This window comes from Microtus oregoni, unplaced genomic scaffold (assembly GCF_018167655.1).
Source record: "Microtus oregoni isolate MIOR12 unplaced genomic scaffold, Mior012 000016F_ref0000370, whole genome shotgun sequence".
Lineage (NCBI taxonomy): Eukaryota > Metazoa > Chordata > Mammalia > Rodentia > Cricetidae > Microtus > Microtus oregoni.
This window is the reverse complement of record NW_024543075.1, coordinates 22,781,551-22,806,102: the sequence shown is the minus strand read 5'-3', so window position 1 is coordinate 22,806,102 and position 24,552 is coordinate 22,781,551. Positions and strand designations below refer to the sequence as shown.

At 44.5% G+C, this 24,552-nt stretch overlaps 2 protein-coding genes across 4 annotated transcripts in view; one reads left to right on the top strand and one right to left on the bottom strand.

The window, feature by feature from the left end:
* Ears2 (glutamyl-tRNA synthetase 2, mitochondrial) overlaps positions 1-5,699 on the bottom strand; it is a 30,260-nt gene extending 24,561 nt beyond the window's left edge. For 2 of the 3 annotated variants that reach the window (XR_005975784.1, XM_041666813.1), the window contains exons 1-2: positions 5,558-5,699; positions 1,627-1,782 (exon numbers count right to left, since the gene is read on the bottom strand). Coding sequence is in view for 2 of the 3 variants with exons in the window: in XM_041666813.1 (XP_041522747.1) it covers positions 1,627-1,782; positions 5,558-5,696 (295 nt within the window). In the remaining variant the exon portion in view is untranslated. The other variant, XM_041666814.1, reaches the window with a different exon arrangement.
* A 210-nt stretch (positions 5,700-5,909) lies between these two features.
* Positions 5,910-18,658, top strand: Ubfd1 (ubiquitin family domain containing 1). Its single transcript, XM_041666480.1, has 7 exons — positions 5,910-6,127; positions 6,313-6,627; positions 7,640-7,848; positions 10,856-10,921; positions 11,064-11,169; positions 15,532-15,614; positions 18,026-18,658. The coding sequence occupies exons 1-7, from the start codon at positions 6,103-6,105 to the stop codon at positions 18,134-18,136; spliced, it is 915 nt and encodes a 304-aa protein (XP_041522414.1). The 5' UTR covers positions 5,910-6,102; the 3' UTR covers positions 18,137-18,658.
* The last annotated feature ends 5,894 nt before the right edge of the window (positions 18,659-24,552 follow it).

Genomic DNA, 24,552 nt, shown 5'->3' with positions numbered 1-24,552 from the left:
GTGATCTTAATGACTAATACATTCCTTTAGTCAATGAACCTCAACTACATATATACTAAAATTTCACTAATAAAAGCTAGAAATAAATGAGTTTCTGCTACTTAGGAACTTAGAGCCTGGTGAATAATTATCTGAGGTGAGAGTATATATCTTCAAGTAGTTTTTTGTTTTGTTTTGTTTTGTTTTTTGAGACAGGGTGTCTCTGTGTAATAGCCCTAGCTGTCCTGGGACTAGCTATGTAGACCAGGTGGGCCTTGAATTTACAGAGATCCACCTGAGTCTGTCTTCCAAGCGCTGGAATTAAAGGTGTGTATCACCACCACCGGGCTTCAAGTAGTCTTCGTATTTCTCCTTAGGGTGTTAACTTTCTCTAGTGCCTGTCTTTAGTAGGAACCCATAGGAGTTCAAGATGATCCAGGAAACTCAAAACACATTCTTTATTTCAACAAGCCTAAATTCAGGATTAAATTACCCACAAGAAGATCAACTCCTAAAACTGCAATCATTTTGTTTGACTCACAATGATGAGGTTTAAAAATAAAATAAATTCAAGCCTATGTTTAACAATGGACAGTGTTCATTTAAAATAACAATTAGCCAATGAGGTGGCGCAAAGGTCAAGACTCTTGCGGTAAAGCCTAATAATTGTAGTTCAGGCCCTAGAACCTGCACTGTAGAAGGAGACCCAACTCCTGCAAGTTGTCCTCTGACACACAAACAAGTGCATGCACACAATAAATGAAAATACAAATTAAGATAAAGAGTTAGGGAGAAGGGGCTGGAGAGCTGGCTCAGCAGTTAAGAGCATTGCCTGCTCTTCCAAAGGTCCAGAGTTCAATTCCCAGCAACCACATGGTGGCTCACAACCATCTGTAATGAGGTCTGGTGCCCTCTTCTGGCCTGCAGGCACACACACTGACAGAACATTGTATACATAATAAATAAATAAATAAATATTTTTAAAAAAAAGAGTTAGGGAGAAGACAAAAAAAAAAAGGTACTTAAAAAAAAAAAAAGAAAAAAATGGGGCGTTCAGTTGGGCATAGTGGCAAATGTCAACTTTAATTTTAATCCCAGCACTCAGGAGGGAGAGGCAGACAAATCTCTGAGTTCAAGGCCAGCCTGGTCTACATAGTGAGTTTCAGGACAGTCAGGGCTACATAGAGGAACCTGATCTACGTATCTACATACATACATACATACATACATACAAACAAACATTCTATATACTTCAGCTTTCTAGTTCTTCTTGGAACTATAAAGTTGGACAATTTGAGGTCACATTCTCTTGGGAGCAGGAGCTGGTGCTCATAGGCACTGTATCCTTTTCAGGAGACCCCACTTCATGTTCACCACACGCCATTCATTCCCCGTGAACCTGTTTCCTGCCCTGACCTCTCAGGGAATGCACTAAACAACTGGGATAAGAGAAGGAATTTCACAACAGCCGTAGAGCTTGGCTTCGGAGAGTCTTGTCATTTTTTTACAGGGAACATCCATCACCCCAGACTGTGAAGATTTATCTGTTTTCCCTGAGTTCTTATTCTCCACCGTGAATGCAGAGAAGACCCACAGCTTTCTTCTCTTCCTGTTCCTCCTCAGAGACTCTTTCCTTGCCAGCCTCACCTGCCCACTCCAGCATGTCCTCAATGTTCTCTGCTGCCCTTGGTACCAGTCGGCTCTGATCAGTGTCCTCCAGTCTCAGAATGAAGCTCCCTCGGTGCTTCTTGGCAAAGATGTAGTTGTAGAGAGCGGTACGGAGGCCACCGAGGTGCAAGAAGCCTGGCAGAAGAGAAGAGGTCAGACAGGACAGGGAAAAGGCTAGATCACAGGCCTCAACTGAAATGCAAATAAGAATGTCCCAATCAAGTTTCAAGACCAAGAAATGGCTGTGACTGTCCTATTTCTTTGGTTGATAACCAGACTGTCACTGAAAAGGACACAGTGGGGATGGAGAGAAGGCCTAACGGCTATAAGCACTGGATGCTCTTCCAGAACCCAGGTTCACTACCCAGCATCTACATGGTGGCTCATAACTATCTGTAATCTAGTTCCAGTGGATCTAACACCATCTTCAGACCTTAGCAGGTACCATATAGAAATGGTACATATACACACATGTAGACAAATTACTCATAATGTAACATAAAATAAATAAATCTTAATAACAACAGAAAGAAAAAGTAAAGGTCAGGGTAGTTGACTCCATTTAGTCCTTCATCTTGGGAATGGAAAAACACCCACAGGTCAGGTCCAGGAGCTTGTCACCATATAAAAATGCTCCAACTCTTCCTGAGTGCCTTTAGCATTGAACTTTGACATTTACCTCAAGGCCAAGTTTCACCAGAAGGAGAAACAGCATTCATTATCTGTTTGAAAACTATTCAGAGGCCAGATCACACTAGCATTTACATTACATAAATCTACTGATATATTCCAGGGAGGAAGAAGGCTAATTCCATGTTAATAACACATCTAAATCCTATTTAAAAAATATTTTCATATATACTCTACATATCATACTTAATCACATCATGTAATCTGCATTTTTCCTACTTGAGATTATCACCATAAGCACTAGTTATAAGTAATTGTAATAAGCCAGGTGGTGGTTGCACACGCCTTTAATTCCAGCACTTGGGAGGCAGAGGTAGGAGGATCTCTGAGTTCGAGGCCAGCCTGGTCTACAAGAGCTAGTTCCAGGACAGGCTCCAAAGCTACAGGAAAACTGTGTCTTGAAAAACAACAACAAAAAAGTAATTATGATCAAAAGTAACTTTTGATTTTACGATATTTCCCTTTGTTGGAGTTTAAACTTTGAAAGTACTGTTACTGACTAAAAGTTTCAAATTTTCCCAGGTTGGTCATTTCCCCTTTCCACTCCTTTCTTTGGTCCAGGCCAGGGTCCTGGATCTCCACAGTCAGGCCATGTACATTTATAACGACCTTATCTGCATCTCCAGGTACGAAGGCACCATCAGACAGGAAATGTTCTATGTGAGTCTTTCAGCAAACCCACAAAACAAGTAGTTTCCCGTAGAACCGAGTTTCGGGAATTTCAAGACTAAGTGGCTTGAGTCAATAAAGTGCCTGCTGCGCAAGCATGACAACTTGAGTTTGGATCCCCAGCTAACCCTAACCCTACATAAAAGCCAAACATCCAGCTGTTAAGTCCTGCGCTGGCAGTGGGAAACAGGCAGATTCCTAGAGTTCACTAGCCAACCAGTTTTGGTGACTCTTTCTCATACCCACATGAAAACACAAATACACCATACATGAAATTTAAAAAAGAATTTTCAGTCTACCATTAAGAAATTCCTGCCAGGGGCACGCGCCTTTCATCCCAGCACTCAGGAGGCAGAGGCAGGCAGATCTCTGTGGGTTCAAGGCCAGCCTGGTCTACAAAAGCTAGCTCCAGGACAGGCTCCAAAGCTGCAGAGGAATCCCGTCTGGAAAAAAAAAAAATTCCTAACCTTTGAGAATTCACTTAGCTTTCACAAGTTTCAGTTTGCTGATGTCAGTAGGCTTAAAAAAAAAAAAAAGTCAGGCTGGATCTGGTGGCATAAACCTTTCCTCTTAACCGCTTTGGAGGCAGAAGCGGGTGATCTGTGTAAGTGAGCCAACAGCCTGGTCTACACAGCAAGTTCCAGGCCAGCCAGGGATGCAGTAAGTTCCTGTCGCAACTCAACAAAAACACCTGGATTCTTCTTTATCATTAGGTTGCTATGATACCTAAATGTTTACCAAAGCAGAACTTTAAGCCAGGTCTGGTGGCTCACACCTGTAACTCTAGTATCTGGAAGGCAGAGACAGGAGGATTGCTGCAAGTTCAGTGCCAGCATGATCTTCACAGTGAGTTCTAGGCCAATGGGCAATACAGTGAGCTGTTTCCAAATTAAAACAGCCAGAACAAAAAAAAATGTATACCTTCAATTAATTTTTTTTGATATACCTTCAACTAATTTTAACTATCACAGTGATCTACACTGATTGACAACTCCTGCTCATCTGGGTTTTTCCTGCCAGTCAGCAATGAAAATGAAGTCAGCAAAGAATTGAAGTGAAGGCTACTTCACATAGCAGATCTTGCTGAGTGGCTCAGCTACACTGGCTCAAGATCATCAGTCAAGAACTATTATTAGCCCTACTTGACAAATAGCAAAACTAGGACATAAACAGAGCAGAGAACATTGCCAAAATGACACATCTAGGAATGGCTAAAAACAGAAATATAGGCTCGGTGGTGGTGGCACACACCTTTCATCCCAGCACTCTTGGAGGCAGAGGCAGGGGGATCTCTGTAAGTTCAAACCCAGCGTGGTCTACAAAAGTTAGTTCCAGGACAGGCTCCAAAGCAAAAGAGAAACCCTGTCTCAAAAAACAAAACAAAACAAAAAAAACAAAAAAACTCTATGTATCTAGATAGACGTATGCAGAAAATGCCAGGCCTTGGTGACCTACACAAGTGCCTCTTCACATCCAGTGCACGCTCACAGTAGGTAAGTACAGAAATGGAGAGTTGAGGTTTAGAAACTTGCATCCATTTCATAAGCCATTTGACGTCCACTGAGACTAACAAAAAGAAAGGAGCTTTTGTTTTGTCTGGTTCCCAGATATTCGTTTTTTCCCTAGTAGTTTCATTTATGTTAGTCTTAAATACAGAATTACAACTGGTAATTAAGAATTGGGGCTTCCACCACACTGAGTTTAAAAAAATTACACGATTTATATCACCTGCCCAGAAGCAACGTGTCATTCCTGCGCAGCTGGGACTCCGTCCCAATGATCTTTTTCTGCTGACCTTGGGTCTGGAATGCACAGTGTCAAGTGGGTGGAAGGTGACTTGAGCTAAAGGAGGGTTGGGAACGTGTGGTACGGAGGGTAAGTGACGACAATGTTTCTCTCATTTTGGTCTTTTGTAGCCCTGGCTGTCCCGGAACTCTGTAGACCAGGCTGGCCTCGAGATCCGCCTAGCTCTACCTTCCAGGTGTTGGGATTAAAGGCGTGTGCTCCACCATCCAGCAAGACGACAGGACAGTATTTCTAACAGGCTATACACTGGCCTGATTTCCCTTGGCTTGCTAAGCTTCCAGCAGTAATAAACCCGGGCCACTGCGCCATTTGCTCTTAGGCTTCAAGCAGGTCTCCTTAACATGTGGTTCTCAACTCAAACGTTAACTCTTCAGCAATGCCTTCTAAGGCACCCTATTCCGCTTCATTTCCAAAATGACATATCTAACCCTAAAATTTTTCTTGTAAGTGCATGTCGTGGTCACTAGAATGACAGTTTCTTCAAAGCAGGAACCCTAACTTTTCAATGACCACTGCATTCTAGCGCATAGGGCTTGGCACAGTGTATACGCACTACACAAAAAAATAACAGAGACATTATAACAAAGGAATTTCCAGGAACCTGAATCACTTCAGATCTTAGTCCTCCATTTCCGTCTCTGTAAAATGGGGTCGCGCAGACACCGGAAGGGACTGGTTCTGGAACGTTCGGGGGCGGGGACAGACCGGTGGGCTGCGGCGCGGGCGTCTCGTCCGCCAGGATTACCTGTGGGGCTGGGAGCGAAGCGAACTCGCACCGTGGCCCCGGGATCTGGGCCCAGACTGGCGTCCCGCCGTCCCACGCGGTGGCCTAGGGCCGCCGCGCGAGGCCCGGCCCGCGGAAGCCTCTGGAGGAACGCCGCCATGTGAAATAGAAACACACACGTGGGCTTCTTCGAGCGTCACTTCCGCGCGGCTGGGGGGGCGGGGAAGCGCATTCTCACCAATCAACTTTCGCCACAGCGCGAACGGCCCCGCCCACTTAAAGGCGCAGGCCGCCCACTCCCCTCTGAACAGCTGGGACTGTGCACCGCCGCTAGGGGACGGCGCGCAGGGAGCGGGCCATTTCCCAGACCCGCCCCCTCGGCTGCGGGAATGCTAAAGCGTGGCAGGGGCCGGCCGGGGAAGCGGAGGAGGCGGGTCTCCATAGAAACCTCCACCTGTTTCCGGCCAGGCTGAGTGAAATTAGGGGCTGTAGCGGGGGCCAATCTCAGCCAGCTCGCTTCTTCCCGGCGGCCCCTGCGGGCGCCGTGGGTGTTGTACACAATCATCATGGCGGCGGCCGGAGCCCCGGATGGTGAGTGCGGAGGGGAAGGCGGTCGGTCGGCGGCTGAAGAGCTGCCGGCGCTGCGGGGGTCGGGGAACGGGAACTGGCCCTAGAGGGAGGAGGTGGCCCAGCAGCGACGGTGCAGTGGCGCCCGGGCTCATTCTCGTCGCAGGCCCGGCCCGCGGCGAGCGCCCACCCTCTTAACCCCTTTGCAGGCATGGACACGGAGGCTGAGGCTGTGCCCACCGAGGCGCCCGCACGGCCCCACAACTGCGTGGAGGACGAAGCAGCGGCGGGGGCGGCGGCCGAGGACTCCTGCGACGCGCGAGGCAGCCTGCAGCCGGCCCCTGCCCAGCCCCCTGGGGACCCTGTGGCTCAGGCCTCGGTCAGCAACGGCGAGGACGCAGGCGGCGGTGCGGGCAGGGAGCTGGTGGAGCTGAAGATAATTTGGAACAAGACTAAGCACGACGTGAAGGTCCCGTTGGACAGCACGGGTTCCGAGCTAAAGCAGAAGATTCACTCCATTACAGGTATTCTAGGAGCTGACAACCAACTGCCTCCATCCCCCACCCCCACCTTCTAGTCCGTATTGCTTACGTCGTGCTAGAACTGCTGTGTTTTCCTTGCATGGACTCCCGCTACCTTCGCTGCAGTTTTCTGAAGTCAGTATTTGCATGTCTTTTATTAATCATAGAGGGAAAACTGGACCCGTGATGATATAGAGCTACCAAGTGGTGGAGCAGAGATACAAACCTTAAACCGAATTATTAGGCTCAGCCTTCTAACTAATGTTGGACTACTAAGGATAGTGAAAATCTCCCATGGCATTTATTAAATTCACAGCTCCTGGGCACTAACTGTAGAGACTCTGAGTGGGTCTAGATTTATTTTTAGCAGATAGGTAAGTCTCATAAGGGAAGTTCCTGAAACATTAATATTGACTGACAGTCATGGTGGCCCTTCACAATTATTCATATTTGGTCACTCTGTTTGTATTGATTTGCTATTTAAAATTACTTCTTGCCGGGCGGTGGTGGTGCACGCCTTTAATCCCAGCACTCAGGAGGCAGAGGCAGGCGGATCTCTGGGAGTTCGAGACCAGCCTGGTCTACAAGAGCTAGTTTCAGGACAGGCTCCAAAGCCACAGAGAAACCCTGTCTCGAAAAACCAAAATAAATAAATAAATAAATAAACTTACTTCTTTCTTAAGCTATTCCCATGTAGCCTGTAAATGCCATAGGAAAGTAACTTACTGACTGCTGTGTCCCTGATGCTTGGACATTCTCAGTATCTAGGTGAGAATAAGGCTGAGGAGCGATTTGGAAGGAATGATAACGAAGACATGTTGAATAATTCTAAATACCCTAAATCTACTAGAAGGACCAAGTCTTAGCAACCAAATATCCTGCTGGTCCAAATTCCCCCAAGTTCAAAAAGCTGCTAGCTGATGGAGCCAGTGTTCACTTCCTGTTTCGTTACAGAAGCATGATGGTCCATGCATTTCCTGCTTACTCCTTTCCCTACCTTCCACTTTTTGTCAAGGTCTCCCACCCGCCATGCAGAAGGTCATGTATAAGGGACTTGTTCCTGAAGATAAAACGTTGAGAGAAATAAAAGTGACCAGTGGAGCCAAGATCATGGTGGTTGGCTCTACTATAAATGATGTTTTAGCAGTAAACACCCCCAAAGATGCTGCCCAGCAGGACGCAAAGGCTGAAGAGAACAAGAAGGAGCCCCTCTGCAGGCAGAAGGTGAGTGCACTGTGGACTTTCTTGTTGGTCCTGGGAAGTTGGAGGCTGGTTACATTCTCCCTAGAATAAGATGCTTTTTGGACAGGGCCCATGATGGACATTTATGGAGCAGTTGGGTGCAGCAGTGGAGTTGACAGCTACCTGAAATTTGCAACTTTGTCATCTGGCTGGTTAGTGTGCCTTAGTCTTCCTTGCTTTAGGATAAGGCCTTTGTGAAGGGAGACTTCTGCGAGTTAGCAGGTGGAACCAGATGTGGGTTTCTTTTATTTCGTGCCAGAGAAGATGACCAGCGTTAGAATGGAGCCCTTATTCTTTACAGGTGTCTTCTCAAGTTCAAAAAGCCCACTTCTGGATAGGTATGGAAGTCAAGAGATTTCAGAGGTTCTCCTAAAACTGACCATTTCAGGAACCCAAACCAAATTGAATAAGAAGATATTGACACTTTTTGTTGTGTGTTTATTGTGGCCCTTCATGACATAGCCTGCGTTTTATATTAGCTCTCTTACTCATTTTTCTGCTTGTTCTTTGAGGCAGGGTTTCACTTCTTAGCCCTGACTGGCCTGAAGCTTGATCTGGATACTAAGTTGGCCTGGACTTTGTACAGTTTTCTTGTCTCTGTCTCCCTGGTGCTGAGTTTGTGGGCATGTGCCATCATGCCTGTTTATAGGTGTGTGTTTTGTGTACACGACGCGGAGGACTGGACCTAGAGTCTTGTGCACAATAGTAGGCAAGAACTGTACACTGAACTACCCCCTAGTCCTGACCAGAGTAAAACTGACTTGAATGAACCAACATTAGTTATAGGGCCACACACTACAGACATAGTTCCAACCATGGGAGAAAGATGGTTTTGTGTTAGACACTTACAATCCATGTTTCCTTCATAATCAAAAATGAGTATTTTTAAAATTTTGGTAGCAAAATTGAACAAGTGTGAGGACAGTTACACTTTTTAAAAAATATTTTTTCTTTTTTTCTTTTTAAATATTTATTATGTGTATAATGTTCTATTTGTGTATATGCCGTAAGGCCAGAAGAGGGCACCACACCTCATTACAGATGGTTGTGCGCCACCATTTGGTTGCTGGGAATTGAACTCTGGACCTTTGGAAGAGCAGGCAGTGCTCTTAACCACTGAGCCATCTCTCCAGCCCTATTTTTTATTTTTATTTATTTCTTTATTTATTTGTTTTTTCGAGACAGGGTTTCTCTGTAGCTTTGGAGCCTATCCTGGAAATAGCTCTTGTATTGTTTTGTTTTGTTTTTCGAGACAAGGTTTCTCTGTAGCTTTTGTGCTGGTCCCAAAACTAGCTCTTATAGACCAGGCTGACCTCGAACTCCCAGAGATCCGCCTGCCTCTGCCTGGGATTAAAGGCGTGTACCACCACTACCCGGCTAAAAAATATTTTTTAAAAGATTTATTTGTTAGTGCTCTGTCTACATGTTCCTCTGCTCGCCAGAGGAGGACATTGGATTCCATTATAGATGGTTGTGAGCCACCCTGTGGTTGCTAAGAATTGAACTCAGGACCTCTGGAAGAGCCAGTGCTCTTAACCTCTGAGCAATCTCTCCAGCTCCTTTTAATATTTTTTGATGGAAATACTAATAGGCTTGAAAGAAGTATTGTTCGGTTATAAGTTACTACCCCAGATATCATAGAGAATATTATCTAACGTGTTTTAAAACTGTTATCTTTACAAAATCCCCAATACTCTGAAGTTCAAAACACCTATTTTTAGGGTATTTGTTTTCTGTTGTATTTGGTGCTGGGGATTGAACCTGGGACTTTTTTTAGACATATAACACATGCTCTACTGCAGAGCATCACCTCTATTTAGATAAGTGTTGTAAGGTTGAATTATCATCTAGAAGTAAATATTTATATGACCCATTTTCATCCCTAAATATGGGGTCCTAATTTCCTGTAAGCCATTGAGGTCATTGGTATTTTTTGTCTTCCCTTGCCACATTTATAAGGAAATGTGAGTATTTTCTCCTGTCACATCCTTAGTGCATAACTTGCCTTGTAAATACAGGTTTTGGGTTACTAATGGTAGCTTAACAGGCTTAAAACTGTTTACCACCGTTCAGGGACGATTCTCCCAAAGGTACTTATAAGGCATGACTCAAATATACTTCCAGTCTGTACTGCTTTGCTTTGATGATGCTACTGGTTACGAGGCATAGCACAACCTCCTGAGGCTTTTGATGAGCATGTTCTGGAATCTGAGGCTGATGTCAGCAGCAGCCCTTTGCTAGCCATCCCTGCCACGGGGTCCTGCTATACCAGTGAAGGCTGGAGTCGGCTCCTTGCCTGTGGGTGCTGCATCTCACTGAGTTTTACCCTTGGCCCATTTATTGGCCTATAGTTCCAGCCTTAGCAAGCAGCTGCTGTACCTGTGAAACCACAGATGTAACAGAGATGAGACGAAGGCATTTAGGGACTATGAGTTTGAAACGCGAGTTCTGAGATAGAAAGTCTGTGAAATTTTTATGTCTAATATGGTAGCTATGTGTGGATAGTTAATCTTAAATAAAAATGAGAAGTTACTTCTTTATGTTGCTAGTCACATACAAAGTGCTTATAAGTCAGCGACCAGTGGCTAGCTAGCCCAAGTAAAGGAACATTTTTTTTTCTTTTTTTTTTTTAAATTTTTATTATGTATACAACATTCTCCCTCCATGCATGCCCACAAGCCAGAAGAGGGCGCCACATCTCGTTACAGATGGTTGTGAGCTACCATGTGGTTGCTGGGAATTGAACTCACGACCTCTGGAAGAGCAGTCAGTGTTCTTCACCACTGAGCCATCTCTCCAGCCCGTAAAGGAACATTTCATTATCAACATAAACTCCCTTGAACACATTTGCTCTGCAGTGTTAAGGGATCTGTTATCCAACAAACATTTAGGCTGCTTCATTCTCTCTATTCAAGAGATAGAAACCTGGCTCAAATGTAGTAGAGTATCTTATGTCTTATTTTCCTCTTTGTTCTGACTTACATTGTAGCAACACAGGAAAGTGTTGGACAAAGGAAAGCCTGAAGATGTGATGCCATCTGTTAAGGGTGCCCAGGTAAGCTGGCCTGATTTTTGAACCCTTGAAGAATTTGGTTCCACAGTCTAAGATTCCTATAATCATGGCCTCAAGTTCTGTCTCATTTCCCTCTCTCTGTCCTACTGCCCCTCCCTTTCTCACTGTGCTCTTGTGCCTCCAGGAGCGCCTGCCAACGGTACCCTTGTCTGGCATGTATAATAAGTCTGGAGGGAAAGTGAGACTCACCTTTAAGCTAGAGCAAGACCAGCTGTGGATCGGCACTAAAGGTACTCTAGTTCTCAGCCTCTTTGGCATCCCGGCATCCTGCCTGCTTCTAGCACCCAACAGCAGTGGCTCCTGACTACAATTCTGCCTTTCATTTGGAGCCCCTCTCATCATGCTTTGTGTCTTCATAGCTTTTGATTGTGTCTTTATATGCTTGCCTCTTGGTTGGTCCCATTCCTTTCTTTCTTTTTAGTCTGATCTCAGAGACAATCCTTCACATTTGGCCCTTAAGTTAATATATAAACCAAGAGATCCCGAATATATGACCTAAATCTGGTCCTTAAGCAAGGGTTTTATGGATATGTACGTAGTTTATACAAATCAGATTTCTCTGAAACTAATGGGGAGAAGATCTGGCCACTGGAGCCTGCACTCTTTATGAGGCATTGAGTAGCTGTGACTAAGCAGTGGTATTCACCACAATCCCCATGGCCCCATCTAATTTTAGTTAGCTTTGCTCATGGTGCCTATGTGGTCCCTCCCTATTGGTCAGTTTGATTCTAGAAGTGAAATTTCCCTAATTGCCACCTAGATTTTCCCCCTTTGCTTGCTGATTGCCCTTTATATACATCCTCATCCCATGTCAGTAACACTCTGCCTGCCCACAGTATCTGGTTCAGCCTTGCTGTTTCTGTGAAGTATTTCTGACCATTTCTACTCAACCTTTCCTTGAGGCCTACTGAATTTTATTTATTATCTTTTTTTATGTAGTACTTCTTTATATAATTCAGGCTATCCTGGAACTTGTTCTGTAGACCAGGTTAGCCTCAAACTCACATCTTCCTGCCTCTGTCTCTGAGTACTGGGATTAAATGCATGCACCATCACTCCCAGCTAGTTGCCAAATCTTATTGGTAACACTCCAGAATTGCCCTACGTCCCTTTAGCTACTGCTAAAGGCTACTAGCCTGTTTTGAAAAGTTGCATTAGGAGCAAGTTTCTGTCTACCTGGCCCCTCTGTCTGTCAACTTTGGTCGTCATTGCTGTACTGCTTTTTGTCTGTTTCCTATACCTGTAAACCATTAATTCTTCCAGACCTGCTTCAGATGGTTTCATCATACCCCATTCTAAGTCCTCGGCCCACTCTGTCAGCCTTGTGTACTTGAGGCACATGCTTGAATTCTCCAGCTCATATTTTGCAGAATTCTTGTCTTTGCTGGGCCCTACCCTGGAATGTCTTCTCCTCAGTCCGTGGGATTAATAGTCTTCCAAGTCCCCCCACCCCCAAGATGCCCTTTCCTAATGAAGCCTTCCTTACATCTCCCTAGCCCTCCACTGAACTTTTGTTCCTTTGAGTTGCTTGTGCTCCTCGAGCACCCTGTTTATGTCCCTAGAGCACTCACTGCTCTCTGACTGTCTGTCCCCATTAGATTCCTAGAGGTACCTGAACGTGCCTAATTCAACTGTTTGTGGCTAGCACTGTAGGTGTTCAGTGTTTGAGGTACATGCCAAAGAGGAGAATAGTGGTCCCATCATCAGAGACTTGTTTCCAAGGGCAGGTTGCAGAAAATGGAATCAATTTTACAAAAATAAAACTTGGGCAGGGTGATGGGGGTTTGGTTTTCTTTCTTTCTTTCTTTCTTTTTTTTATTTATTTATTTTTTTTTTTTGGTTTTTCGAGACAGGGTTTCTCTGTGGCTTTGGAGCCTGTCCTGGAATTAGCTCTGTAGACCAGGCTGGTCTCGAACTCACAGAGATCCGCCTGCCTCTGCCTCCCGAGTACTGGGATTAAAGGCGTGTGCCACCATCACCCAGCTTGGGGGTGTGGTTTTTATTATCTGAACCATGAATCTAGAACACAGATCACTGTTTCAACCCTAGGGAGTTAAAAATGACTGTGAAGTGTTGAAAGTGAGTTTTCTCATTTTCTGATAGCTAGCTATATCGTTTATTTTATAGCCAACTCTTAACTGCGTGGTCAGACCAAATTCTCTTAAGTTTTAAAAGGTTTCTCTAGTTTTCCAATGGCTTTTGAAGGCTTTGCTCGAACATGCTATTCAAGAGAGCCTGTCATACTCTTCTTTGCCAGTGAGTAGCAGCCCTGCCTGGGTTTTCTTGGTGATCTTGCCTCATCTTCCACTACTGAGTTTCTTGCTGATGCGTATGGCTCTCCTCTGTAGCTGGGTGTCTCTGCTTGCTGGCAGCCCACATTGAGAGCAGTTGCACAGGCTGGTCTTGGAAGGCCATCATGTCCAGGAGGGTAGGTGCACGCAAGTGGTTTGGGATAGTTTTTCCCATGAAGTTGTGTATGTTGTTTGATGTTTTTGAGGAAACTATAGCTTAACCTGACCTCAGACTTTTGGTGATTCTTCCACTCCAGTTTCAAGAGTACTAGATTTAGGTAGGCATGAACTATCATGCCTGGTTCAGAGATTTTATTTAAGCTTCTGGAAGCAGCTGGCTTCCTGCTTTAGTGTGAGGGCAGAGCTCTAGCAATTTCCTGATGCACTGAGATTTGAGCTGTTTGAGAACTCCTTCCATTGCTGTATTTAAGGAACATGGCCATGAACTCCTTGTACCTTTCATGGTTGATAACCTGAGCTGTTTCGTTCTGAGCTAAACTTTTCCTTATCAATGGGCTACCTCCTTAGTAGCCCAGAGGGTGGGTAAGTGTTTTTCTTAGGTCCCCAGGAGTTTTGTCACCTAGCATCAAAGGGACTTGGGGAAGCACAGCTTGCTCTGGGAATTGGCTAAAAGCCATTGGCTTGTTTTTAGTTCAGCAAGAAGCTGCTGTAAAGTGAATGTCCCAGCAGCTAACTGGCCTCTCTATGAGTACTTTGGTGAGTAAGGGACTTTCAAGACTGCCACACACAACAAACTGTTGCCTGTGTAGGAAGAAGCAGGGTGAGACCATGGAGCTGCACAGGACAGCATGCTAGGCTTGTAGTCAGCTGCTGCGCCATACTTGTAGGACAGTCAAAGCTTAGTTGATTTCCATTATCAGCTGTGTGGTGTTTGCATTGTCCAGCCTTTGGAATTTGAGAAAAAGTCAGAAAAGGTGGAAAGTATTTGAATAGTCTCAATCTTAAGTATGCCGCTGTTCTTGCCTGTGTGTGGCTGCTGTTTTAGAGCCATGAAGTAGACATTCAGGCCCCTTCTCCCCATTCCCAGTTTTCAGAAGTCAAGGCCTATGGAAGTACAATACTTAAAGTGTACTGGTAAAACGAGAGCCCAGGACTCTTAAATTTCTAGTTCCATTTGATAACCTAGTTGTTTATTTATCTGTATTTAAGATCTTTTTTTTCTGTAAAAGCTCTAAGGAGTCTTTTCCACCTTGATTTAACAGTGTTATGACAATGCCTGCCTGTACCTCAGGTATCCTGGGTTATTCCTGTGGCAAAGATTCCCTGCCTCATCACCATTACACTTGTCTGCTACAGGTGCCTCATCTCACTGAAGGCCTGCTTCATGGCTGCCTCCTCTTTCCTGCCATCCTTAAACTTGTAAAATGGTCTCTGCCCCAGTGATCATTGGTGTTTCCAGTGTTAATCAGGTGAGGGCGTAAATGTTTTTGAGAGACCACCACAGTTATGTTTATGAAGGGTTTGGAAGTTTTGGCACAGGCAATAAATAGCCTTGGAAGCTTGGCAGATAGTCTTCCCTTCCCTCCTGTTGCTTCTTTGTCGTGGGCTTCTTTCTTTTTTTTTTTTTTTTTTTTTTTGGTTTTTCGAGACAGGGTTTCTCTGTGGCTTTGGAGCCTGTCCTGGAACTAGCTCTGTAGACCAGGCTGGTCTCCAACTCACAGAGATCCACCTGTCTCTGCCTCCCGAGTGCTGGGATTAAAGGCGTGCGCCACCATCGCCTGGCTTTGTCGTGGGCTTCTTGACTTTACCTTTTTTCAGGTGTTCAAAACCTTAGCCAAACTGGGCGGTGGTGGCGCACGCCTTTAATCCCAACACTTGGGAGGCAGAGGCAGGCGGATCTCTGGGAATTTAAGACCAGCCTGGTCTACAAGAGCTAGTTCCAGGACAGGCTCCAAAACCACAGAGAAACCCTGTCTCGGAACAAAAAAAAAAAACCTTAGCCAATTCCAGTTTTGGATTATGAAAGCAAAATGATGTTTTGAGGTGTTTTTTAATCATCAGACTTGAAAACTACTATTAAGATGGGTAAATGTGCTCTGACACTTTTACTCCACCGCCACTGAACCCTGTTTTCAATTTGATGCTCCAGATTTCCTAGCTCCCTTCCAGGCTATAGGTGCATTGGTCAGAAGATGCTGTCCCTTATCCCTAGAGGGCGTGGTACCTGCCACCTAAGTTACTATATATCCAACCAGCCCTAGTGTGGGAGGAATTGCTGTGGCCAAGGTGGAGTTGGGACAGGTAGACCTTTGAGTAACTGCTGTCCTTCTTTAAACCTAGAGCGGACTGAGAAACTGCCCATGGGCTCCATTAAAAATGTGGTTAGTGAACCTATCGAAGGACACGAAGACTACCACATGATGGTGAGTAGCCTCAGCCTGCCTGGCCGTCTGCTCCTGCTTTCTCTTGAAGGGAGTGGATTTCTAACAGGGCATTGCCAACTGAAAAGTAAGCAGTCTTCAGAAGACTGTGGAGATCCTTATGTTTTCTTGTCTACTTAGAGTTGAGTTCCCAGTTATGGGTTTTTTGTTTGTTTGTTTGGTTGGTTGGTTTTTTGTTTTTCTTTGATACTCTCCCAGTAGTCCAAAGGAGGGTATGTTTTCTCCTCTTCTTTTTAGAGAAATCTCTTCTGTTTCCCTCTTATTTGTTAAACTTTGTTTTTAGGCCAGGAAAATGAATTGGAATGGCTTTTGGACTTTCATTTTAAGTTTTGTCTTGCTTATAAAAGAGAACATCACCTTAGCCATGGGGCTGTGAAGATACCAGAAGTCTCTCCTGTAGTGGTCTGCCATGCCCAGCATGTGCCCACATGGCCGGGAGCCCTTTGGGATATGGGACCCAGGGCACGCTTGCTCTGTATGGAGCTCATCAGTTTGTCTAGAACAAAGCAGGCAGTGTAGTGAGCTGATAAAATGGGCAACTCTACAAGTGAAGTTTATCTGCCTAGACTCCAAAGTTGCTACAAGAGGCACCTAACCTGGGCTTGCAACAGTTCGAGGGTGGGTTTGCCTGCTGTTCTTCTCCAGGGGGCAGTTTTTTGTTTTGTTTTGTTTTGTTTTTTCCAGTATCTAGCTTATCGTGATGCTGCCATATTGCCCCCCACCTCCATGAGCAGCTAGGTGTTTAAACTATAGATAGGAGTACCAAGTCCATGGCACAGAGATACGTTGGACAATCTACTTGTTCTAGGGCAGTCAGCGAAAGGGACTTAGGATACAATGGGCTGCATAGCTGGTGTGTCCTTTCCTGCCTGCTCAGGGTCAGCTGGATGGTGCCGAAGTCAAGGCCATGGAACTGTAGTCGCTAGACACTGGCTCTTTGGAATTTCTTGGCGGTGATGAGAACATACTGGGGCTTCCTTTAGGGCCATCAGGCAGCCTCTACTGCCTGTAATATTCTCTGTAATATATAAAACAAGATAGCAGACAAATTGGTTTTGCCTGCTCAATTATTTTTCTACTTTAAAAGTTGATACTGATAATTTTAGCCTGACCCTTTCACTCCCTTTTGAAACATTTGTTTGAACAGTTTGACACTGTGGCCTTGCAAATTCTGTTTTCCAGGCAGCCTGGGGATGGGGAAGCAGATAGGGTAAATGGACCACATTAGACATTGCCTAAGGAATTTGTTTCCATGAATAATTATTTAGAATTTGGTTACAATGTTCTGAAGTCATTTTAGGCAAAAAGTGGATTCAGCAGTCCCCTCAGTCTTTTTTATTTATATATTTATTTATGCCATTAAATAGCACTTTTACCCTTGTCCTCATGAAAGATTTGCTTTCCTCTTCTAGATGTCATTTGTCTACTAGAGTAGTGTGTCACAGTTCACAGTGCTCTTTCATTTTTAGGGTTATGTTTCAAAGATACAGAAAAGGATACATCTTACATTTTATACCATAACCCGTATATCCATCACCAAAATATGATAGTTGTAAACATTTTGTAACTTGTTTTAAATCTTTTAAATAAAATTTTTTTACCAACAGTGATGTTGTCCCCATTGTCTTCCCCTCCCTTCCCCATTATTGTAAGCTATCATGTATGTTCTTCATCTGTCATTGCTTTTGTTTATACATATGTCCATGAACAAAATGGTGTACTGTGTTGTTTTTTCAGTTTTCATAAATAGCATCATGGTATCTACCCTTCTGCAACTTGATGTTGGCATTGTGATCTGTCATAACTCTAGATTGAAAGGATCTATTCATATCTTAATAAAAGACTCCAGTGTTTGTATGACTAGGCCACACCACTCTGAATTATGGGTACCCTTCCATACTGGTGGGTGTGTACATTACTGTCAAGATTTTAACATTTCAAACAGTGCACTTTAGACATTCATACCTGCTTCCTATGTGTGAGTGACATGTTTTCTAGGGCAGCAGTCCTCAAACTATGGCCTCTGGACCAGTAATGTTGAAATTACCTGGGAGCTTGCTAAAAGTTTTTTGGGCTTTGCCTCAGGGCTCCCAAACTAAAATCCAGGGGCTGGAGCCTGCAATCTATTTTTGCAAGTCTTTCAGATAGTTCTGATGTGTGCTGAAGTTTGCAAACTACTGCCTTAGAGTTGGCTGTGCTGAACTGAACTTTCTCCTCCCCACTTGCCCTTTTACCCTCCCCTTTTTTTAAGTATAGGAGAAACATGTACACAATTTGCTTTTGTTTTTCTTCCCTTTTTAATCAGTTTGCGCCCTTCCCTCCTGCGTCTGTTGTTCTGCCTGCTTGGTCACCCTCTTCTGAAGCATCGCTTGGTTTTTCCTTTTCCCTTGCAGGCGTTTCAGTTGGGCCCCACGGAAGCCTCTTACTACTGGGTGTACTGGGTTCCAACTCAATATGTGGATGCAATCAAAGACACTGTGCTGGGCAAGTGGCAGTATTTTTGAAAGCACTTTCACCTCTGGCCCAGGAGACTGACCCAAAGTGAAGGACATTGCCGGGAGAGGTCTGCAGCATCCCTGGATTGCAGAGTTCTGGGACTTTGTTCACACACAAAAAAATCTCTATTCAATCTGAGGTGATGTGGTGACTGAAGCCAGAGGTGATGTACTTTCACCATTAGCTTAATTTGAACTTAAAATCACCGGTTCCCTTTCTTGCAGTCAGCTTACCATTTTTAAAGTCAGTATGGTGGAAATTAATAAATCCAAGTTTCGAACATGTGTGGAATACTCTTAAGTGTGTTTGAGAGTATATCTGCCAGTATGCTGAGAGGGAATAATCAAAAGCTTTGTGGTTGTTTTCTTTGTTCTTTTTCTTTCTTTTTTTGTTTTGTTTTGTTTTGTCTTGTTTTTAGAAGTGATTTCAGCTGAAATCTTCAGATGTCTTTGGTTGCAGACATTTGGATTGGACTGCATTGAATGAGTTGGGTTTTTTTTTCTTTAGTATTAAAATCGTATGCAAAATGGGGGTGTTTAGTAAGCCATATTTTTTTGTGTGTGTGTGCTCATTGATTCAGAGATTTTCTTTTTAATGTTTCGCACTTCCTATGATTTTGTTTTAAACCCAAAGATGCCAGTTTCTCTTTTGGTACCTCATTCATCTTCACCTCCTTGCCAGGCTCTCTCCCATGTGCTGCTGCTGCTGCTTGGGAATACACATGGGAATAACAACTGGTGGTCTCGGTGTAGGGGCTCCCACCTTCCTGGGGTATTCGTTGAGCAGCAGAGTATCTCTCACTTGAGTCCTGTGTACACGTCTTACCCTCTGGACCCCTGTTCCGGGGAGTTCCACTGCTGGTTTGGTTGTTGACAGCCTTTCTTGAGCTTGGGTTTGAAACTCTGCCTATCACCACAACCTGGGACTTGCTGCTCCAAGGCCCCCAGCTCTGAGGAGCCAGCTCGCCATATGGCCTCAGATCACACACTTTCTTTCTTGGGAAGCTTCCTAGAACTCCTTAAGCAGTCCAGTGGTTGTTTGAATTATGCTTCTCCATTTGGTCCTCTGCTCATGCGTTCAGTTCAAGTGTCCTTTATCCTAGGTTCAGAAATGCTGCCTTTCTCACGGAAGACGTCTGACCCAGTGGGTCAGCCAGTGGTATTCCAACAACAGAGGTGGGATAAATTGCTTTTAGGACCAGCTTGCTCTCCTGGTTTTAGCCCTGATGTTCTTTGTACATGTGAACTGCTGTCTTCTCTGTAAGCCTTGACTGACTGAAATGAGGGACAGTCTCTTGGTGGATGATTCCCTTTGTGCCGTTTGCTGTTTTTCTGCTGCCGTCTTTGCAATTCTCCTCTCACTGGTTGCAGGCTCTCATAGTAAGGTTTGGTGAGAAACCTTTCCAGCTTCACATTTTGGAATCTAAGCTGTTACCCGCCTTCATCCTGTGAAATGTATTCGCATGTATTCGCCTAAGATGACTATTCCTTGTGAGCCAGTTAATGACGATATTTATGCCCTTCCCTTCTAAGCTGTAGTTTGGGAATCCAGCCCACATAGACAGACTCTTGCTTTTTGTGGTGTATTCAGTGCCAAGTTATGCATCTGGACAGGAAAACCTACTCTGCTTTTTGGGCGTGTAAGTAACGTATGCAAAATTCAGCGTCCAAGAAACTGCCTGTGTTTCAGCATCTCAGTGGTAATTGTGGATTTTCTGTTCTTGTTGGCCTGCAGTCCCTGGAGAAAGTAGATTTTGCTCCTTGTCCCAGCCTCCTCCTGCACTTGGCAGGTCTATCAAGGAAGTGACCAAGTGGCAGGTAGAACATCATCTTGGCTTGAATACTGTCATTTGTATGCCAATGTCCCTGTCCTTGAGACTTGTCTGACAATGCCACACACCCAGTTTTGGTCTCTCTGAGCTGACCTGTGTGTCCCCACCTTAGCTCTGAGGCCCCTTCTGCCAGCCCCCATTTTCTGTGAGGGTCCCAGTGCTCTCTGCCTTCTCTCCTAGTACACGTGCCCTGCTGTTGTCCCCCTGCTGCCCAAGAGCCAAACTGCTTCTCACGCAGGCTGGTGTCATTTCAAGAGGACCAAAGCCTCTGTGAGCCTTTTTATTTTTAGTACAATGGTGCTTTTTCCTTACTTGGAGATATTCTCTATACATAATGTAAATGACACCTTTTCGTATGGAGCTGTTTTGAGTATTGCTTTCCAGAGCTTGAGCTGTGGCTCCTGATCCTGTCAACACAGAAGGCTGCGCCAAAAGCTCTCAGAAGGGCAGGGGCAGGCAGCACCAAAAGCCCTGGGAATAAGTGTTCAGATCTGTCTGGGTCACAGCAGTATTTGCTATTTTGTCACTCAGTCCCTTGAGCAGTCTTTATATATTTCTACCATGTGGAGTATACTAACGAAATCTGTGTGAGCAAATTGAAATTCTCTTCCCGCTAGGTAGCATCACAGTGTTTTTTTCCTCAGGATTATTTCTGCACAGTTCCTTCACTGTCAGAAAAGAGGGCATGCAGGGAGCTCTTCAAAAGGCTTTTGGTGGCATTACATGAAGCTAGCTGGAGGAGTCCTACTCATGACGAGGCATCCCCTGGGCTTGTCAATGTAGCCACTCAACGGGCTGCTCTCCCATCTATAGCCCTTCTGCAGGATTGTCCTCATAGACATCATGCCTTCCTTTTCCTCCCTGAGGCTACTGGGCAGAAAAAATGTGACTACATAACCACTGCTGAGCCTGGGTGCCTCAGCTCAGAGCACTCAGACTCAAGATTTGCAGGACCTTTGTGAGATACTTAATCTATAGTGGGCCTTGCAGATAGCTTTGGCTCTTGGGCTAGGTTTGACTGAGCAAGGATGCACTTTCATAGCATCTTGTGGATATAGTAGGGGCCTGGTAAGGCCTAAGTAGCTCCTTATTGCTGCTTTCTCTTCTGAGGGCCAAAGAGATTAACTTTGCTCCATTGCCACGTCTCAGAAAAGTTGCCATGCCTCACCCAGAAGGGAATTCTTCCTCTTTAATGTGCCTGGAGGAGCATTGTGAGCTCTTGCAGTTGGCCAGCCCTTTTTTTTTTTTTTTTTTGCCAGGAGCCAAGAAGGGAAGGGATGGATAAATAAATTCCGATGTCAGGCTTTCTTTCCACACATCTACTGAGGGAGCCAACTTTCTCTTGCTCCTTGCTACTGTTCAACCCTGTTCTCTTGGAAAAGGACGGCCCCTTTGTCTTCAGATCAGGCCCATTTCCTTCTTCATAGGCCTAGAAACCTTTTTGAAGTCACAGTGGCCAGGAGCCCTCTGGTTTGCTGGTGGATTTACCTGCCAGGCTGGGTGGTTCTGCTTTCTTGGTGGCTAAGAACCTTCTTTACCTTTCCTACAGAGTTCTGCAGAGATATCTGACAATATGTAAGTACTATGTTTCCTTGTGGTGTACATTCTGTTCTTGTTTGTTTTTAAATCAAAAATGCCTGTTTGGGAGGAGATGAACGTATTTAGTCTATTAGATTTGCGCTGCTGGATTTTTTTTTAATGTGTAATCTTGACTAGCTGTCTTATTGTTTATCCTGTAAGATTAGTCTATCAATTAAAGTTTGATAATTAATTGCGTCTCTTTCCTTCCAATTCTTCATGCGCCTAATCTGTTCTTGGGACTAAGCAACATTTAGAACAGGACCCAGAGCTGTCCTCTGTCAGCTGTGGTCTGACTTGTATGATTCTGAGTAATATATACAAGTTTATTTTCTGAAACAGATGGCAAAGAGATGTGATTGAGTCTGAAATATCAGACTAATGAGCTTGCTAATCAGCTATTCTTTTGCTAGTGCAGCCCTCCACCATGCATGCCTCCAGTTAGGGGAAGCTGCCTCTCTGGCTTTTTTTGTTTTGTTTTGTTTTTTTGTTTTGTTTTTTTTAAGACAGATTTCTCTGTGTAAATTTGGAGCCTGTCCTGGAACTCGCTCTATAGACCAGGCTGGCCTCGAACAAAGAGATCTGCCTGCCTTTGCCTCCCAAGTGCTGGGATTAAAGTCATGTACCATCACCACCAGCCTGCAAAGACAGGTTTTTTTAAAAAAACAAACAAAAACAAAAACAAAAAAATCCCAAAACAAAAACAGTGGAAACAGAGAGGAGCCACATGCTATACAGAGAGGAGGAGGAAGAAAACTATTTCCAGAAATAGGATAAGACCAGAATTCTTGGCATTAAGGATGACAGTTTTTCAGGATGTGGCATAGTCCACTCGGTCACTCATGTTAGACATTTTCTTTCCCTTCCCTCCATTGGGCAAGTATTCCTGACGGTTCTGGTCTCCCAATTTTCTTGTTTTCTAATACCTCCTACTTCTGAAGCAACACTGAAAAGTAGTTTTCTTTTCTTTCTTTCTTAAGATAGGGTCTTGCTAGGTGGTATAGGCTGGCCTGGAACTCAGGATTCTCCCACCTTACCCTCCTAAAGGACTATAGGCATGTGATGTAATGTCCAGCTTCACCGTCTTAGATTTCTATTAAGAGTTTTATTAAAGTTTTGTGTGTGCACACATATCACATGTGGAGATTAGAGGACAGCTTTTGGAAGTCGGTTCTTCCCTCCTGCCATGTAGTTTCCAGGATGGAAAGGCTTGGCAACCGGGTAAGCCACAGAGCCATCTTGCCAGCTCACCTATAGATTCTTCAAGATCTGGCTAACAGCTGTTTCCACAGTAGAGACCCTACAAACAGACAGTCCTCAGAGCTAGAGACGGGTCTCTTCCCACTTTTACTTGAGCCAAAGCCAGCTGAGAAGTGTGAGATGCTTCCTGCTGTGAGACCTCTCCCACACAACTGCCAAGGCTGCTTTTCTTTCCTCTCACTCCCCTAGCCATTTCTATTTGACATAGTTGACCAGGGCCATTTTTATTTTCAACCTGTCTTGCTTTTTCTCCAACTTTCTTTTTATTTTTTTTACTTTTTATTTTTTTTTTGGTTTTTCGAGACAGGGTTTCTCTGTGGTTTTGGAGCCTGTCCTGGAACTAGCTCTTGTAGACCAGGCTGGTCTCGAACTCACAGAGATCTGCCTGCCTCTGCCTCCCAAGTGCTGGGATTAAAGGCGTGCGCCACCACCGCCCGGCTTTCTTCAACTTTCTTGTTCACCCAATCTTTCCACTAATTTTCAAACTTCTCATTTTTATGCCTTCTGCCCTTATCTAAATTCTTTGTTATTTTTCTGACCTTAAAACTTTTTTTAATTGCATGTATGTGGGCACACTTACTAAGTCGCTCATGTGAGGAGGTCAAAGGGCAAGTTAGTGGACTTGGTTTCCTACTTCCATATTGACTGGATTCTAGGAAGCCAACTCAGGTTATCAGGTGTATGCGGGAAAAGTCTTCACCTGCTGAGCCATCTTTAGCCCCTCTTTTTGTTTGGAAAGTTGAAATATCCTAATCTGTTCAGCATCCCCATACCTTTTACTTGGTTAACCATTAGCTATGGTATTGTCCACATGTGCTTTCTAATCAGACCACGTTACTGTGCTGATGAGAGACATGCAAATCGAGACGCTTGTGTTTACATAAACATATCTCCTAGGAATAAGTATGAATGCTACTATCTTATCTAAAATATATCAATATCTAATTTGTAGAATTTTTTCCTCTTAATACTCATGTACTTTTTTTTCTTTTCCTTTTTTCTAAAACAGGGACTCACTCGAGCTCTGGCTGGCCTGGAACTTGGTATGTGGATCAGGCTGGCCTCGAACTCACTATGAAGCTGAGGGTAGCCTTACTCCTTCATTCTACTTCTATTTCTGTCTCCCAAGTGCTGAGACTAGGTGTGTGCCACCATGCACTGTCCTGCTTGGTTATGAGTCTTGTTCTACTTCATGCTACAAGTTTCCATGGCTAGGGATCCTCTGGTCTGGGTGTGTTTAGCAGGGATTCTCCTTCTACCCCTCAGGGCCAGGTCCGTCTGTATAGCGATCACTGTGGCTGTGCTGTCACATCCACGTCTGAGACTTAGACTCCACTGGTCAATTACTGAGGGCTGATGAAGCGTTTACTTACATTGTTCTATTAGTAGCTAAAACTCTGGAGTCAGGTATTGGGGTGAAAACCTGACAGATCCAAAGAGTTATGTAGTAACAGTCAGCTAACTCTGCCCCTCCACGATTCCCAGAGCCAAAAAGGCCACAACTTCTTCTGTTTCACTCCAGAATCTATGGCTACGACTTCGTGTTTCTCTCTGTATGTATCCTGGGTCTTCCAAAACCTCTGTGGGTAATTCTTGTCAGCTAGTTGCTAACTCTGCCCCCTGATTCATGGTTAAATTTTATTGGAAGAATGTCAGTGTGAACAGATATCCCAAAACAAACAGACTGATAAAAGTTTTTGTTTTTGTTTTGTTTTGGAGACAGGGTTTCTCTGTCTAACAGCCCTGGCTGTCCTG

Coding starts and splice junctions, on each gene's coding strand:
- Ubfd1 (XM_041666480.1), top strand. CDS start 6,103: ATGGCGGCGGCCGGAGCCCCGGATG. Junction 7,849..10,855: donor AGCCCCTCTGCAGGCAGAAG/GTGAGTGCACTG, acceptor CTTACATTGTAG/CAACACAGGAAAGTGTTGGA. Junction 15,615..18,025: donor ACGAAGACTACCACATGATG/GTGAGTAGCCTC, acceptor TTTCCCTTGCAG/GCGTTTCAGTTGGGCCCCAC.